The 18,377-nt window shown below is 45.6% G+C and overlaps 1 protein-coding gene across 3 annotated transcripts in view; it reads left to right on the forward strand.

The window, feature by feature from the left end:
- Positions 1-18,377, forward strand: part of GRK3 (G protein-coupled receptor kinase 3) — a 60,595-nt gene that overhangs the window by 14,760 nt on the left and 27,458 nt on the right. For all 3 annotated transcript variants that reach the window (XM_069030791.1, XM_069030792.1, XM_069030793.1), the window contains exons 3-6: positions 13,283-13,356; positions 16,030-16,131; positions 16,899-16,973; positions 17,928-17,989. In XM_069030791.1, coding sequence (XP_068886892.1) covers positions 13,283-13,356; positions 16,030-16,131; positions 16,899-16,973; positions 17,928-17,989 — 313 coding nt within the window. The remainder of the gene's footprint in view (positions 1-13,282; positions 13,357-16,029; positions 16,132-16,898; positions 16,974-17,927; positions 17,990-18,377) is intronic.

Genomic DNA, 18,377 nt, shown 5'->3' on the forward strand with positions numbered 1-18,377 from the left:
GTGGATTAAAAAAAAATATATACATGGACCTGCTGGGAAGAGTCCAGGAAAGAGCAGTGGGAATGAGCAGACCTTGCTGAGCAGTCTGTTAAATTTGACCTACAGGGAAGTATTGAAATAGGGTGTGATGTGTGCAGTGGAAGGGAGAAGTGAGGTTGAACATGATTCAAAACCAGAAAAGCTGTTGCAGAAATGAGGTTAGTCCATTTTCCAGAGCTTTAATGTGTCAATGAAAAAAAAAAAAAAAGTCTGGATATGAATAAAATTTAAAATTGTAGTGGTAGTGTGGGTAATAAAGCAGGGAGTGGATGTCATGAGGGGCTCCTGAGATCTTTGTCCAGCAGATTTGAGGAGTGGGTTGGCTGGGATAGCACAGCTGCTCCTGTCTTGGAACATGGGGAGCGGGCTGGGAAGTCTTGAGGAGGTCAGTGGTTTTGTTTCTGTCTGAAATGAGACTGTAGTGAACAAAGTACTTGGTTTCCCAGAAAAAGTGGTGCAATGAGGGCATCTTTGGGCTGGTTGAGCGTTCACTGGCCTCCCTTCAGGCTGGAGCAAAAATGCCCCAAAACCTTCCTGCTTGCCTGGCAGTGTGCAGCTCACTGGAGTGGGAGTTTTAGGTATTGCCAGATGAAAACAATCAGTGTTCTTGTGTCTCAGAGTGTCATTAATGGGTCTCAGAGCTGTTGGAAGTCTCGGGGAGCTTTCCAGCGGGGTTCAGCAATTGGAGTGTGGTCTGTACTTGTGCTTAAAACTATGAATTTTTATTGTGGCCAAAACTTCTGCCATGTAAATGCACAGATACCTTGTTTGCTTGTACTGACACCTCAGTGTGTGCTTCAGCTCCAGCGCCTGTGCTGAATCATTAATATTTTGCTGTAGCCTGGCAGTTGCGAAATAAGCGGAATTTTAAGCAGCCAAACACAGCCTTGACTTCAGCTGAGTCTCTTTGGGGGCAGTGAAATGAAGAAGTTTTTTTTTTTTTTTTCCCCTCTATAAAAAAAAGAAGTCAAACAGACCATCTTCTGTGTAATGGATACTTCTATTTATGTAATTGAATACTTCTCATTACCAGTTACAGTGAGGACTGTTGCAGTTATTTTGATAAGTTACAGCAATTATAGTTAGGTAACTGGAACCTTGGAAGGATTAGATCTTTCTCTTTTTTCCCCCCATGTTGGTAGTAGCCATTAAACCTGGAATTTTAGAGCCCAGAGTTCCATTAACATACGAGTTTCTATGCACAGAGGAGAGGTTTCCTCCTCTTCTCCCCGGGTACAGTCAGAGCAGTACTTGTCCTGGATTACCTGGAAATGAGAAGCAGTTCTGTGAATGCTGTGCAGGAGTTTCGGTTAATTCTGAAGCTGAAACAGGATTTCGAATGGAATTAAAAAAAAAAGATTAAAGCTGAACACGACTGTTCTTCACAGCAGACTTTGCATTGCGCTGGAAAATACAGTATTTCCTTACTGTGGTTGTTCATTTAAATTTGATTGCGTTTTCTAGCCTGTTCTTTGCCATTCAATTAGCTCTGTTTCCAGACATTAGCATAATTGCTTGTGGTAAAGTACCTGCAATTTTAGGCAAGCGTTATGCACAGGGCTGTGAGAAGAAGTATGGGGAGGTAATTAAAAGTCTAATCACCTTTTTGTTCTGCTTGTTGTCTCTTTTGTGTGGGGGGGATGTGGTGAGACCACAGGTGGGGCAGGTCCTGGGTGTGCTCATGTGGGGGGACCCACGGGAGGCTCCTCCTGCTCCAAGGAGTCTCCATGAGCCTGGATCTCCCGAGTAGTTCTGCTGGATCATCCCTTGCTGCCGGCTCTCCTGGGCTGTTATTTCCTCAGCTGAGGAGCCATCCAGCACTCCCTGCTTTATCCTTACACAATGATTATAAAACTGCACCAAGCTCCCCAGTTTTTCCTTGGCAACTGCTCTAGATGAGAACTGGTTTGTTGGTTTGTTTTTTTTTTTTTTTTCCCCAGACCTAAATTCTTCCTCACAGCTCCAGGTCACTGGTTTTTTTTCTGTTTTTCAGTATCCTGTCAAATGTAAACCCAGGCTTTGATCAGCTGTCTGATCCAAGGGCTCTGATGTCAGTGTGGAGTCGTTCCTGTGGATGTTTCCCTATGAATGTGTCTAATTACGGTGCTAGTCTCATCATCTGCAAGTGTTTATTCTTAGTGAGCCCTAAAATCGTTTTAGGGTCAGTGCTTTCCTGGTCCCACTGCTAAAGGTTGGCCCAAATTCCCTTCCTGCCAGGTGTGCAACTGCAGGGAGTCACAGGGACAGCTCTGGCTTGGAAACCAAAACCTTTGGGATCAGGATAAGAGCAGGAAGCTCATCAGGGATGAAAATGGCCTGGAGGCTCCCATCAGATTTGCATAAACAAGCAGTCTGTCCCCTCTTTGCATCTCTTCCCTCAGGAAGGCAAATAAGCTGCTCTCATCCCTTGGTGCTGGCACTGCTCTTTGCCCCCTGCGTGATGCTCCAGAAAGATCTTGAGCTCTCTAAGAATGTCCTGGTGAGTCAGAGGACATGGAGCTCATAGAAGCACCCAGAAGAGTGCTCTGGCAGCCCAGCCCAGCCGGCTGTTCCTTCAGAGGCTGCTTCCTCCACAGCAGAAGCCTCTTGGGGAAGTACAGCCTGTCTCGAAGCCGAGTGCGTAACCACCTTAGCTGGTTTTCTTATACCACATCCTGTTTGCTACAACACCAGATTATGAGTTTCTTTAGAAAAAGAGACGTTTTGAGAGGTTTTGGAAGTGCTCAAGGCCAGGTTGGGCAGGGGCTAGGAGCAGCCTGGGCTAGTAGAAGGTGTCTGTGCCCATGGCAGGGGGTGGGGATGAGATGGTCTGTAAGGTCCCTTCAAACCAAGCCATTCTATGGTTCTGGTATCCCAATATCCATAATTTACATGTGGAATCCGCTCTGCTTCACAACTGCATTAAAATTGCACGTGGAGTCCTTGTCGTGTACCCCTTGCCCTGTGGGGTGGGGACACTTGGGGAGCCCCTGCCCTCAGAGGGCAGGTGGGAAATGAGCAAATCGGGGGCTGCCAGGCCTTCAAAGGAATCTCTTAGATCATAATATTGCTTTAGAACAGGATTATCGTGGTTATCAAATGCTTTGGAGCAAACTTGCTGCCAGTTACAGCTCAGTGACTCTTGTGTCTGACTCTGGGCTTGCAGACAAACTGCGCTGTGAGGAAGGGAGTGAAATCCTTGTGGAAGGGGTAGAAATCCTGGGATGTGATGTTAAAGCATCCTACAGCTCCATGCCTGGCTTAGGTTCAGCCTTTGGGTTCTCTGGTGAGTGCTTGAGACCCTTGTGAAGGCAAACAGGCTGCTCTCATCTCCTGAAGCTGGTGGGACGTGGCAGTTCCTTCACACCCTTCTCAGTTTCTCATCTCTCGCAGAGCCGTTGGGTTTGGGTCTGGGGGAAGGATGAGAACAGGACATATTTTAGCTGTTTCAGCAGCTGGTCTTGCTGCAGTGCAAATTTTTCACCTTGCCTAGGAAGTATCTTGCATTTTTTTTCCCCCTGAAGGTGGCTCAGTTTTATTTTAGTTAAATAGGACTAATTAAAACATCTTGTAGTTGACGTAAAAAGTTACAAACCTTTTTTTTCCCCCCTTATTTACCATCCACTTTGGCAGAGTGAGGGATGATCTTTCTGAGGTGATTCATTCCACTGTCTTCCATATCCTCCTCAACCAACTCCAAGCTGGAGGTTTTCCCAGCTGGGGGGAGAAGCATTTTGCCATCTGCATCAGTGCTGCTTCCTACCCATGGGGGCTTGTGGGGGCTCTCAGCACCTTCCCTGCTCCCATTGTCCTGATCCAGCTCAGCATGGATCATGTTCCTTCTGTAGCTCCTCAGCTGAGCTTCCAGAGCGTTTGGTCTGTTTTGTAGCTCCTTCTGCCCAGGGACTTTTGTGCCTGCCCTTGTCAGTTTGAGGGAAACGTGCTCGAGTTGACCCTTCTGGCTGTTGCTTCCTCCAGCTTGGTCAGGGACAATTTTCTGTTAAAAAAAACCAAAAAAAACCCCAACTGAAACTAGGGTGAGAACAGCTACAGTGGTTTTTTTTGGGGGCAGTGAATCGTGCTTTCTGTTGTTTCTTTCTCAAGTTAAGGACTCCTATTTCATTATTTCAGAGCTTTGGTGCTAATCATTAGATAGGAGTTAAAATCTGTTGAGAAAAACGTTCATGCTCTTCCTCTTTCTGCTGGCACCACGCTCCCCGAGCTGCCTAAAAATAACAGGCTGGGAAAAGTGCCTCCCTAGAGCATTATTTAAGCTATTGTTTAATTTAAGCAGAAGATCTATGTGCTGTTGGCATTCTGGACTAATTAAATAGTCCTCTGAGGAAATAACAATGAAGGCAATAAAACTTGGTCAGGAGTAAAGAAAAGCACCTGAGTTTTTGGCTGTGAAGTGAGCAGGGATGACTTTTCTTAGCTGTATCATGAGCACTGTGATTATTTTGCTCTGTTCTGCTACCTGGATGTTAAATAATGTGCAGCCAAGTAGCAGGGACATTGTAACTTGGAGGGTTTTCTGTAAAAAGCAAGGGCACAGGTTGTTTGTTCAAAGTGGTTTTACTCTGAGGTTCTGGTTCTGACCTGGCAGCCACCACACAGAAGTAGTCACCACCAAAATTAGGAAGTTGCCTTCCGAACAAAAAATGACATTTAAAATGCTGTTTAAAGACTGATCTTCTTCCTCATGGTATTTCTAATTTTCAGTACAAGATCAGCCTGGGACGTGGGTTGAGGACAGCCTGCAGGAGGTTCTCAGGGGGGCTGTGGAAGCCCTTCTGTCCTTGCACAGTTCTGTGATCAGTTAAAGACGACACAGAACCCAAACCACAAGGAGACATCGGAAACTGTGTGGCTGTAAACTGAAACAGAAACCGTTCATGTGGGACATTTCACAGGGTTCTGCTCCTCACACGATTCTGTGCTCGTACCAAACTGGGGTGAGGGGACAGTGAAAGAGAAAATCCCCACTCTGAGCCTTCTAGAAGTTGGTCCTTTTCGCTGTTTGCAATGTTTTCCACCAAATGAGTGTTAGATTTAAGATCTCTTTATTACGTCGTAATTTCAGTGTTACTGGAAGCTACATTTCTTTCAACACCCTCTTATTTTGTGGGAAAATAAAGTGATACTTGGCATGAATTAACACTGAAGATCGTTTCGAGGGGTGTTGCTGGAGCTCCTGCTGTAGATTTTATGTGCATTGGAGTTGTCTGTCTTGGTGTCAGGGATAAAGAGTATCCGTGGGCACTATCAAAATGCATGTATTCGTTTTGGATTTTCTTTTGATGAGAAATAATTGAGCATTTCTTTGTTGGGCTGCAGCCTGATCCCCCTGCCTGCCTTTGTGGGGGGGTTGAAGATGCTGAGTTGTGTGATTTCCCAGGGGAGCTGCAGATTAAATCTGAGCTTTAAAATAGGAAAAATATATACCCTATCATCTGGAACGTCCCATGATGGATAATGTACACATCCTGGTAGATTAGCATTCATATGCAGTACAATTCTTGCAAGATATAAGGCATGGGGAGAAGGTCTTTATCTCAGCAGAGCAGTGCAGTTATACGGTTTTTGGGTTAAATTATCAAGAATTCCAGGCAAACTGGCAATTTTGAACTGAAGTAGTAGTATCATAGGAGAGAAGAGGAGAGTGTTAAGGACTATCACTCTATTATAGAGAGAACAAATGATAAGTTATTTGCATGGCATTTCCCTTGGATGTTTCCAAGGAAGCTTCCAGCGAACAAACACAAACGCCTGCCCTGCTGTGCACCTGCCAGAGGTGTGTCCTTGGAATCCTGTAGGAAAATTCATCCCACTCTGATCAGAGGGGCCCTGTGTGGTTGGTTCAGCCCTCTCCAGCCTCTCCTCGAGCTCCCTTTGCCGTGGCTTTAAACTTTGTCAGGGAGGTTTAGGTGGGAGAGCAAGGGAAGGTTCTTCTCCCAGAGGGTGCTGGGCACTGCCCAGGCTCCCCAGGGAATGGGCACGGCCCCGAGGCTGCCAGAGCTCCAGGAGTGTTTGGACAACACTGCCAAGGATGCCCAGGGTGGGGTTGTTGGGGTGTTTGGGCAGGGCCAGGAGCTGGGCTGATGATCCCTGTGGGTCCCTCCCAACTCTGGATATTCTGTGATTAATACTGTGCAAAGTGACTTCCATCCCAAAGGTGGTGTTTTCTCTCTGCTTGTCCTCACCTGGGCTTTCTTCACCCATTCCTGGTGGAATCTTCTCCTTGTGCACTGCCACTGTTCACACAGGATCCTGATTTCCACTTCTTCCCACCCAGCAATTCCTCACTCAATCCAAAACAGTTGCACTCCCATGGAGTTTTTGTCAATGTGTCTTGAAACAGTTCACAGACTAATTAAGCCACTGAACACCACTGTGAAATAGGGAAATATTAGCTTGCCATGTCTGTAAGGTGGCATAACAACAGCTTTAATGAGTTTTACCTGCATAGCTGTGTGTTGCTAATAAAGCAGATTCTCTGGGCCTGCCAGTGCTGCTCATCCCCCTCAGTGGGATCACTCAGCAGCCACAGAGCAGCTCAGAACCAGCACCAGTCAGTAGAATCTAAATTACTGGAGCTATTAAGCGTTCTCACTTTCAGCAGTGCATTTAAGGGGTGGAGCAGTCAGAGTTGCAGAGCAGAGGTGCTGGAGAGCTCTGGCTATCAATTATCCCATTTCCAGGTGCTTTTATTGGTCCATACCAACATCTGTCCTATAAAAGAACGTGGGCAATACACCTGGCAAACCCCCTTCCTTGACAGTGCCCTGTCCAGCCAGGGCCTCTGTGCCATCCTGCTGTCACACGTGTCCATGGAGGTTGGATAGGTGGAGTCAAAAAATCTACCAACCAGCTTCTGAACGTTTCTAGGTAGCTCTGCCCATACTTTCTGTGATTAAAAGAGGAAAAACAGCAGAACTGTCTGTTTCTGAGCCTCCAGCTCACAGCAGCTTTCTCAGAGCGCCAGAATGAGCCAGAGGAAGGCTCAGAAATTCCTGCAGGAGAATCAGCTGGGCTCTGTCACTGTTGCTTTAGTGGTTTTGCTGCTCTTTACCTAAGTGCTGTGTGTATTTACCAACTGAATACTGCTGGCTTTGTGTTTTGATTTTGACCACAGCACAACAGTTCCTCGATGCTCTGGCTGAACAATTTGGCTCTTCACAGTGGTTCAGATACTGAGCAGAGCTTGCTGAGGCAAATACTGGCACCAGGGACTTGAGAACACCCTTCTATTGTGGAATTATTCCATGTCTTCATCAAATGATCCCATCACCTTGCTGCCACCTGAAAGCCACACCTGGATCTAGGCCCTTCCTGAGGAGCAGAACTGCAGCTCCCAGTGTAGTTTGTGTGTTCAGTAATTGGTAACAGTGAAGTTCATAGCCTGGAGCAGGGCAGAAAGAAAAGTGGGATTCTCAGTAATAAAGGGATCTTGGCTTGTGTTATGTAATTAATTTTAAAATGTTGTATAATGGAAAAATACTGGTCAGGAAAATAACAACTTTCACGTCCTTCATAGGGCCTGAATTTTGATGGGGGGAAAGAACAGAGACAACAAACCCCAATCCCACCACCATGAGGTTTTTTAGCTGCTCCTGGTTGTTAGCTTGCTCACAGCTTGCTGGAACCTTCTATTACCAGTTGCAAAGGGGTGAGAGTATCTTCTGTTTACAAGTGAAGAAAAAACAAAACCTCAAGTGCTGTGTATTCCTTGATGAGATTTAGTGAAGGAATTTAATCACATTCTTCGCAATAACTGATTGAAATGAAATGCTTCAATTCTGTGTTTAGTGGTCCTTTTTAAAAATATATAATTTTTTGTGTATCTCTGTATAGTGTTATTACTCCTCCATCTTTTAGAGGAGATTTTTCTTGTGTAAAATGCTTTTTTCTTTCACCTTTGATATGTTGAATGCCTTTGATCCTCGACTTCAGTCAGCTGGAATCTGCATGTTAAGGGAGACCAGAATATGAAAGATTGGTAGTAAATACGGTTCTGAGATAAATTTTCCCCATTCTTTTCTCTCCATGGCTTTAAAAAATGATTTATCACACGTTCAGTGTTCAGAACTACTATTTCATGAGGATATTCAGAGAAACCCTGAATGTTTTGGGTTGGGAAGGGACCTTAAAGCTCATCCAGTTCCACCTTCCACTATCCCAGGTTGCTCCATGCCCTGCTCAGCCTGGCCTTGGACACTTCCAGGGATGGGGCAGCCACAGCTTCTCTGGGCAACCTAATAATGATAATTGAATGCTTTCTTTAAGTCTGTATATTCACTGCTTGAGATGCTCTTACCTGTGTCAGACCTCAAGCTTTTGAGATTTGACCCAGAATTTGTGAATACCCCTCCACTGTGTCCCCAGTGTCAGTGCTGGGGGAGCAGCTCAGCTCTCCTGCTCCTCTCCCTGCAGGAATTTCAGGTATGCACAAGTCTGGTTTAGAAGGAGGGCTGGCCAAGCTTGAGCAATGATTTCCCTGGGTGAAAAGCTATTGGAAAATACTCCTGGAAATAAGAAGTTCCTTTGACAACACGTAAAACCTTTTAGCCAAAGCTTATTTTCATATAATGATTTCTAGACGTCATTAAACAAGCTACCTGGCAACTTGCAGCCTAATTTTGAGCTCAATTTGGTTCTGTTCTAGGGAAATTGTTCTGTTCTCCTCACCATTGGATGCCCGTCCTCTTGTGAAATACAGTTTGTTCTTTTCCCCTGCTTTCTATGCACAGGAATATGTTTCAGTGTGTTATAGTGTATTATTTTTAATGCAAAGTGAATGAACATTAGGCTCAATTAGGAAAGAATAGATTAGGGAAAGAAAAGTAGTGGAATGTGTGGTACTTTCTGGGTTGGGAGGATTTTTGTGGTTTTGGACCTTGCCAGAGCACAATTCCTACACAGTTTTCCCTGGTAATCTTTGTTCCTGGAGAGGGAAATTGGTGGTTCTCTCAGTTCTGGAGCTCTCAGGTGGCCTCACTTACCTTGTGCTGTGGCAGCTCCATGTGGGCACTGGACAGAACAGGAGTCTGAGCCTGGCCTGGTGTTCTGTGACAATTGCAGGCTGGTGGGAATTACAGTTTTTAGGTGGTTTAATAGTAGACTTTGTCCCAGTGTTTGTGTCTGTGACCCAGATCTGTTACTGGTACTGATGGATCTGAAGGTCACCGAGGGCAATTTGAGGAGGTTGAACACACCCACAGCTGGATTTAAACACAGCTGTGCTGTAATGTCACCGTGGTTTGGTGGTTGAGCTTTGCTGTCCCCTGGCAGTTCTATATGAGAGACATTTCTGGGGAGGAGATGCACCAGAATCCCAAAATCATTTGGGTCAGGAAAGCCCTCCAAGACCATCAAGTCCAGCCCATGACCAATCCCCACCTTGTCACCAGCCCAGAGCACTGAGTGCCACATCCAGTCATTCCTTGGACACCTGCAGGGATGGGGATTCCAAACCTCCCTGGGCAGCCCCTTCCAAGGCCTGACCACCCTTTCTGAGCAGAAATTCCTCCTGATGTCCAACCTGAACCTCCCCTGGCACAGCTTGGGGCTATTTCCTCTTGTCCTGTCCCTTGTTCCCTGGCAGCAGACCCCGACCCCCACCTTGGTACAGTGTCCTGCAGAGAGCAGGAGGTGACATGTGTCCCTCTGGCCATGGCTTCTTGCTGTTGTCTGACTTCACCAAGCAAGAAAGATCATGAGAGACATCTTGGAGGGACTTAGACTGGAGACCTTTAAGCACCCTAAACAGGGCCAGACCCTGTGTTGCAGACTTTACAGAGACATTCCCAAAGTTTTTCCTGCCTGGGAGCCGTTGGCCGGAGCGCCGGGAAAGGAGCCCGTGTCTGGTGCAGATGTCAGTGCTGCTTTGTTTGTCAGGATTCTGTATTTATACACAGCACGTTTCGGGAGGATTTGGAAACAGCTTGATATTTTTGTTCTCTAATTTGCTATTTTGCCTGCTAGAAAGAGGCTACATCAGCGTTTTGGACCATGTTCAGGCCTGCTGTAAATAGATGCAGCTTCCTTTCAATCAGTGACATTGTGAACACTTGTATCGGGGCTAAACGTGGCTATTTTTAGCTCTGCTCTCTCACCTAGTCACTCCTGTTTGCTTTAATAAGATTTTTTATTTACTCCTGTTAAAAGGTTACTTGAATCAGATGCTCATAAAATTCCAGTTAAGTCGTTTTCTCCAAGTGTTTTATGATGGAGTTCCTCGTTGTTGTTTTATTTTATTATATTTATTATTCAGTGCTCTCAGCTAATTGACAAGGATGGAGAGGTGGTGTTGTGGCTGCAGGTGACCTTTAGACTGCTGGAGGAGGTGGCCCCTGTGGCAGCTCTCCTGGGGGGGGACATTGGCAGTGTCACAGACTGGGAGCAGGGCAGGAAAATGCCACAGAACTGGGAGATGAGAAGGTGGCTTTAATCGTGATGAGTGGCCACATCTGGAGTGTGGTGTTCAGTTCTGGTCTCCGCTGTTCAAGAAAGACAAGGAGCTCCTGGAGAGGGTCCAGTGGAGGCCACAAACGTGATGGGGAGTCTGGAGTGTGTGGCTGGTCAGCAGCAGCATTGTGAGAAGGGCTGAATTCTGGAGGCAAAAACCAGGGGTGGAGGGATGCCGTTGGTTAGAGTCGGGATTTCATGCAGAACTCCTGAGGTCATGCTAGAAAAGCAGAATTATTTGAAATAAATAACTGAAGTAAACGTTTGTGTTCTTTTTAAAAGAGTTGGGTTAACTTAGTGCCCCTCCTTGTGCCCTCCAAGCTTGTGACAGGGACCTTGTCTAGCTGGGGATGAGCTCTGGGAATACCTGGTCACAGGTGAGCTGCCTCACCTGAATCTGCCCTCCCCACCACCCCATCCCTCCCTGCTCCTGAGCCTCTGGTGAACACTGAGCTCAAAGGTGTCTTTTATCCCTCCTTGGAAGATATTTTTGCCTTGGTAATTAGAATCAGTGCAACCCATGGCAGTTGGCAAATTTGTCTTAGGATTGTCCCTACAAAGATAAAGGGGAAAATGATTGTCCAGAGACTGAGAAGGAGGAGGCTGGGAGCTGGGTGCTGCCTCGCACTCCGTGTGTGTATTATTGATACCATCCATCACTTTGGTGCTACCAGAAGAAGCTCTTAAAAAATATTTTTCCTTTCCCTTAACAACCACTGATCTGGTTGTTGCAGAAATTATATAGTTATAGCAGAAGGAATCTTTAAAGCCAAAGCTGTCAGCATCTTTATTTCATAAATAATTGCTGGTTCTTTTTAGCTGTTACTTAACGCTATCATTTTATTAATTCCTGCTTTCTGTTCCTGGGCTTATTTTTCTGTGTGCTGTTAACTGTGCTTATTGTGCTCCTCGTCAGCACTCCCTGAACTTCTTGAAACTCCTGTCACTTACTCAATGCTGCATCTGTCACTTCGTTGTGCCATTATGTGAGAGCTGCAGTTTCTGGCTGATCATTTTTCACTTAATCCAAGTGCAGCAGTAAAGGAGGAGATTTCCTTTGTGCTGCAGGGGAAGTGCAGGGTCTGTTGATAGAATGGGAGGTCGAAACAGAAACAATTCCAGTCTGAGGAACATTAAGCTCTAATTGGATTTTTCTGAGTCATAGAATCGCAGAATGGTTCGGGTTGGAGGAGACCTTAAAGCTCATCCAGTCCCATGGGTAGGAGCACTTTCCACTATCCCAGGTTGCTCCAAGCCATGTCCAACCTGGTCTTGGACACTTCCAGGAATGGGGCAGCCAGAGCTTCTCTGGGCATCCTGTGCCAGGGCCTCACCTCCCTCACAGGGAAGGATTTCTTCCATACATCTCACCTAAATTTCCCTTTCAGTTTGAAGCCATTCCCCCTTGTCCGGTCACTCCAGCTCCTGATGCAGAATCCCTTTCTGGCTTCCTTGTAGTCTCTTCAGATCTTGGAAGGTGCTGTGAGGTCTCCACACGACCTTCTCTTCCCCAGGCTGAACAGCCCCAGCTCTCAGTCTGTATATTTTGGGTATATCTGGGTTTTTGCAGTGCAGTGCCAAGGGGCCTCGGGGAGGAGCAGCCTGTGTCCTGTGGCTGCATAAGCCTCCGATTGTTCCCTGTGCCATGGGCTTGGGAACCTCTTCTTTCTCTGCCATAATTGAATTTAAAAAGTTTGGAAAATACTAAGCAGGGCTGGAATGTTTGGCGTGGCCTTGCTGGAAATGTGTGTTGGTATATTTTCACACTCCTCCCACAGTTGTCTTTGTGGTTTATTGTTATGTTTTTTTTTGTTGTTTGTGGGTTTTTTTGGGCCCCAGCCAGGAGCTGGGACCAGGCCAGGGATTTTTCTTTCACTGCATTCAGCGCTGTTTGTGCCACTCTTCAGTCTCTTAATTACCCAATCTTCTTTGGTTCATTGTCCTAGAAAAGTTCAGTCCATTCAGCAGGATTCTGCTCCGTGCTGCTGCTGCTTCCACCACGGGGGGAATAAGGAATTTGAGTCAGCTCCCAAAGTTTCACTTTTTGTCCTCAAAAAGCCACACTGGCAAGGAGAGGTGGTCTGGCTGGGGAGATGGGGGACTTTGGGTGGGTTTGGCAGTGATGGGGACATTTGTGACACAGATCCCTGTGTGAAATTCCAGGATAGCAGGTGCCAGCTCAAAGGGAGGGAAAGACATTGCTTCCATGGGATGAGGCTTGTGACAGTGCATTAAAATGCTCCTAATGGAAGATTCTCATCTGCAGCCTGCCGGGGTCATGCTCTAAATTACTTGCAAATGAACTGTAAGGACCCTGATGTAATTTATTGAGCAATAAAACCCATTAGAGGTAACATGAACCGGTAATTCTAAAATGGCAGTGCAGAAAAGGTTGTGCTTTATCAGTGAAATGTAGGTAAATCTCTTGCAAAAAAAAACCCCAAAACATGAATAGTATCTAGTTTTTACTGGGGTTAAAAAAAAAAAAAAAAAAAGGAAGAAAATGTGGTCTGTGAAGAGGAAGAGGATATTTTGGTGCATTATGGAAATGCCTCATAAAATCCTCAGCAGGTGGAAGCAGTAATGGGCTTAATCCACCTGTGGGAGGTGAAGCAGGGATCCTTTTGTGCTGGAAATGAAGAGCTGGATGGGAATCAGAATCCTAAACCTTGGCAATTGGGGATGCTCACACAGGTTTACACAGTCTGTGGTGGAACCTGGGTGGTTTCACGAGCCTTTTTACAAGTCATCAGCGTAATGAGACAAGTTTTTCTGATTTTTCTGTTTTTCTTTCCAGGATTTTTGCTCTTTAAAGACTATTGCATGAATGAGATCGATGAAGCTGTCCCTCAGCTGAAGTTCTACGAAGAGGTGAGTGCTGGTGATGGAGGTTTGGGGCTGTGCAAGGAGCGAGGCTGAGGGAGGCTGTCCCGCTCCTGCTCCGTCAGGGAATGCTGAGAGGCAAGGAGAGGGTCCATGGTGTGAAGCAATGTGGACTGGTAGAAAAGGATCTGGGATGAAGTTGCTGGTGTTGGGATGACACTGAAACCCTTCAGGCCTTTCCCCAGCAGCCTTTTGCCTGTAGAAAAGCCAGCAGGGTGCAGCTGGAGGGGATTGTAGGGTGGGAGCTGCCCGGATGTGTTCAGGAGCCGCTGTGGCAGGGCCGCAGAGGGGCCACGAGAGGCAGCTTCAGGTGGGTGAGTTGTGTCCCTTGTCACGAGACATCCAGGGAAGGAGCTGACAGGCACTGTGCAGGGCATGTCCCAAAGGATCAGTAATTCCAAGGAATGCCCTGGCCCTCTCCAGCTTCTGCTGCCACACGATCCGAGCTCCATCACGCCATTCATTCATTGATTCATTCATTCCCTGTTAATTTGTGACACTGAACAAACCCCCAGTGAATTCTCTCCCAGGTGCTGGTTTCAGGGCAGACATGCACACGCCTGATGCTCAGGGTTAATTAGAGCTGGGGTGGTCTTGGCTGCCTCACTCTTGAGCTGATAATTTAACTTCTTTCTTGCTATCAGCACAAACAGCTGGTATCAATTTGGAGATCAGTCCTCAGCAAGACTCCATTCCCCCACTCAGATCAGATACCTGCTGTCAATAAAGAATCTTTCTCTATCATTTCCATCTCTCTGTGCACTGAAGATATCACTGTCATAAGTAATCCGAAAAGGCCTCTTGTACCAGATTATTTAGCAAGATATTTTTAGCTGCCTCTTTATCTCTGAAACAATTCAAAATTGTATTTTTAGGTTATTAGCAAAAGTGTTGCCTCAAAAGAATTTCAGTGCTTTGTCATGTACTTCTGGAAAAATCCCATTAAAGATATTTAAAGAGAGGTTCATTGTGTTTTCCTCTGTGGCATACCGGATCCAGGAGCTTTTCCTTTTTTTTTTTACATATTTGATTTACTTGCTGCATTTATTACACATAGAATAATCTGAGTACATTGCTACATTAAAAATGGCTTGATGTAGAAGAGCTCTGTACTCCAGGGATTTCATATCGCTGCAGCTGGAGTCACGATCAGGCATTTAACAGGATGAGTGATTCATCCCGATCGGTTTCAGAAGGAAAAGAAAAGGAATTAAAAAGAAAAAAGGGGGGAAAAAAGAAAAGAAAAACAGAAAAAAAGGGGGAAAAAAAAAAAGAGTAGGAAAAAAAGAGCTTCTAAATACTTGAAAACAAATGCATTCTGATCCCAGTTTTTGGGGAGATCCTTTGTCTGCCCCTTCCTGGAGGTTGCCAGGGAAGCCTTGGGTGCATTCCCTTCTCCCGGGGTCAGGAGTGGAGCTGCTGCCCAGGCACAGGTTGTGTTATAAATGGGACACTCCCAGCTGTGCCTGTTGCTGGTTTTTGGGATGGCTGGGGGGCTCTGCTGAGACCCTTCAGCGCTGGCTGTGGAATTGGGTGCTTTAACAGCCAGACACTGAGGGACAGGAGGTTGTGCTCAAGTAAGACAATCAGATATCCATCAGGCTTCCTCCTGTACTGCTAATTATTTTGTGTCATTGCATTAATTAAAAGTGTTTCTTGGGCAAAGATGTTTTGAGTCATTTTAATTTTAAATTGGTATCAAGGGGGAAGCAGCACAGATGGCAAATCGGGGTGGGACTGGTGCCTTATCATGTCAGCAAACAAGAGGAGTACAGCTAGAAAGATACGGAGTTTAATTAATGTTCCACCTCCAGAGGTAGGTTGGTTTCAGTTTGTCTCTTGATAATTGGACTCGATGATGTTGGAGGTTTTTTCCAACCTAAGCAATCCTGGGATTGTGTGGCACGGAGCAGATCTGCTCACTGACAGGGATCTGGATCCCAGGACTTCACAGGCTGATGCTGGGAAGGTCCAGGAAGTCAGAGCTGAGTCTTTCCCCTCATGATCTTGCACGGTTTTTTACATTTTCTCACTCCTGGAAGAACTCTTTCCCTAAATATGCTCCAGAGGACCCTTGGACTTGGTGAACTTCTTGTTCTGGAACTGGTTGTCAGGTTTTGTTCTGTAATTGAACCATCTGGGATTGCTGTTGTTTCACCTGGAACACGCTGATCTCCTACAGCACACCTGAGGAAACTTGATCTATTTGGTAAAATTGTATTTTAGCCACCTTTAGGCTTCAAATCCACAGTGTAGCTGAACTATGTGAACATTTTGAAATGTGCTTGTTATTCTTTCTTGGACATCTGTACCTGATGTGCTTTGAGCAGGGAATCAGGGAATTGTTTGGGTTGGAAGAACCCTCTGAGCCCATCAAGTCCCACTGTTCCCTCAGCACTGTCAAGGCCACCTCTGAGCATGTCCCCAAATGCCACATCCTATTAAATCCCTGCAGGGATGGGGACTCCACCAGTGCCAGCTGTGCCACAGCTGGAAAATTCTAATATTAAAGAGAAATCTCAACTCTAACTCTGCTGTTGCAGGTGATTTTTCATTAATAAAGAAAACTATAAAGTAAAGCTCCAGCCAAAGTCCTGTTTTGACCCAATGGGTGAGAAATCATTCGAAAATGAGTGGTGTGTGCTTGCCCTTGTGCTGCAGATCAAGGAGTACGAGAAGCTGGACTCGGAGGAGGAGCGGCTGTCGCGGAGCCGGCAGATCTACGACACCTACATCATGAAGGAGCTGCTCTCCTGTTCCCACGTGGGTATCCTGCTCTTTTCCCCCTACCTGGCAGCAGGGATGGTGCACCACATCTGCTGTTCCATCCACAGGGTGCTCTGGGTTTGGCCAAATTCAGAATATTGCTTTTTTTAGCCGTTCTTTTTTGAGGTGTAAAGGTTGACGGTGTGCTGCAATTTTCGTTAAACTTAGTGGCACGCAAAGGAAGGATCAGGAGATGTATCTGGTTTATGTTTCTTTAGACTAAATCTCTGTTTCCAAAAGGATGAAATTAAGTGGCTAAAGTCACTGAAAGTACATGTTTTCTCCAGCTGAAGTTTGGGCCCACTGATCTGTTCTTAACAGTTTCACGTGCTCTCATTTGAAAGAAGGATTTGCAGGGTGGTATCATGCTTTGGGTGGAGGGTTTAAGTGGTTTTTTGGTTTTTTTTTTGCCAAAATGTATTATTTTGTTAGTAAAAAATCCATGTCTGCTTCTGGCTCTGGAGCTGTGCCTGTAAATGGAATTTTTCATGGATTTGTTAAAGGAAGATCATCACCCCCTTTGATTTTTACCTTCCTCCTCTTCATCTTTCCCTCTCCTGCCTTTCTGCTTCAGATTAATCCTGTTATTGGATCATTCTGCACACTTCACACTAAAATTCACTCTAATACACCTGTGGGAGGCCCTACTGATTCCCCCTGGGGTCGGTGTTTCCATGTGAGGAAAAGAACAACAGTGCTGTGACCTGAAATGAAACTCCTGCCAGTTCCAACTGTTTGAAATCTTTCTTTTTCTTTTCCAAAAGCCTTTCTCAAAACAAGCTGTAGATCATGTACAAACACATTTAGCCAAGAAACAAGTGCCAGCCAGCCTTTTCCAGGTGAGCTTTCACAGTCTGAACGTTCAGCTTCTCTGACAGAAAGTGACTTTGTAGATATTATTTAAAGAGACAGAGTAAATGGGACCAGTTTAATTCTGTGCTGTAAGTGGGATTGAAATGCTTTTCCAAGTCAAAATTACAATTTGCTCTTCTTACCTATAATATTTTCAAGCACATTTAGAAAAGCAAACTGTACCTTGGTGTGTGAACAGAAGAGTTTTTATAGTTGTGTAATTTTAAGCCATTAAATGATTTGGAGTAAATCACTTTCCATCAGGAAGATGCTCATCCTGTCAGGGTGAACTGAGCTGCAACAGTGGAGAAATTGTCTTATCCATCATGGGGGTGTTTGTAAGCTTGAATGTCTTTTATCTAAATCTGATGTATTTTTATATGCTGAAAAAATGTGGAGGTTGCCCCTGCCTGATCCCTCTTGTGCTCCTGAGCTGTTCTGGCTGTTGCCATGTGGTGATGGCAGTGCTGGGTGATGTCTCAGCACTAACTGGGGGGAGGTTGGGCCATCACACACCCAGGGGAGGGATTTCCCTGGAAAAAGTCACCTGCAGTTTCAAGGTGCTGATCTCTCAGCAAGGACAGAGAGGAGAGAAGCACCACAAAGATGAGGGAGCAGCTCTGGAACGTTTGGATTCCACAGAGGGTGACAATTTATTGTTTAAATACATTTGAAAAAAAGAACTTTTTGCCCCCACACCCCTGCCCCTGGCAAACCCTTAAGGTTCTCTAGCTCGTGAAAATACTTTGTGTTTGACTTCAGGACACCTGCTCAGTTTTCAAAAGCCAAATAAAGCTAAAATGCTTCACTGAGGCTTCTTAAGGACAAGCCAGGATGTGCTGCAGCTGTGTGGGGCCAGCGAGAGTTCTCTGTAACAGATGGGGTTGAAAAAAGCCATTTATTGTCTGCTTAAATACTAATTGTTTCCTCACCCTTTTTAGCCATATATAGAAGAAATTTGTGATAGTCTCCGAGGAAAAATATTTCAGAAATTTATGGAAAGGTATGAGCATGGAATATTACCTGAATTAGCTGCCTAATGTAGTGGGAAGCCAGGTCCCTTCAGTACTGCTGTAAATAAGGCTAAAAATGGGTATTAATACACCATTAATCAGATGGAGTTTATCAGCAAGCTTTGTAAATACCCAGCTTTGTGGGATGGCCTAATCAGTGTCAGGATGTGTGAGTGGAACAGCTGGAAAGCCAAGGGATTTCTCAGTCCCAGCAGGGAGAGGTTGGAGTTTGGGCTCCAAGGTGTGAAAAGGCAGAACTGGGGTTTTGGGGATATTCTCTGAGTGCCCATCTCTGGTTGTGGGACTGGGAGACCCAGTCCTGGTGGTTTGGGACGGGGCCCCTTGTAATGAAGGTGTAATAAAGGATTGAAGGCACAA

The sequence above is a fragment of the Aphelocoma coerulescens genome, chromosome 15 (assembly GCF_041296385.1).
Source record: "Aphelocoma coerulescens isolate FSJ_1873_10779 chromosome 15, UR_Acoe_1.0, whole genome shotgun sequence".
Lineage (NCBI taxonomy): Eukaryota > Metazoa > Chordata > Aves > Passeriformes > Corvidae > Aphelocoma > Aphelocoma coerulescens.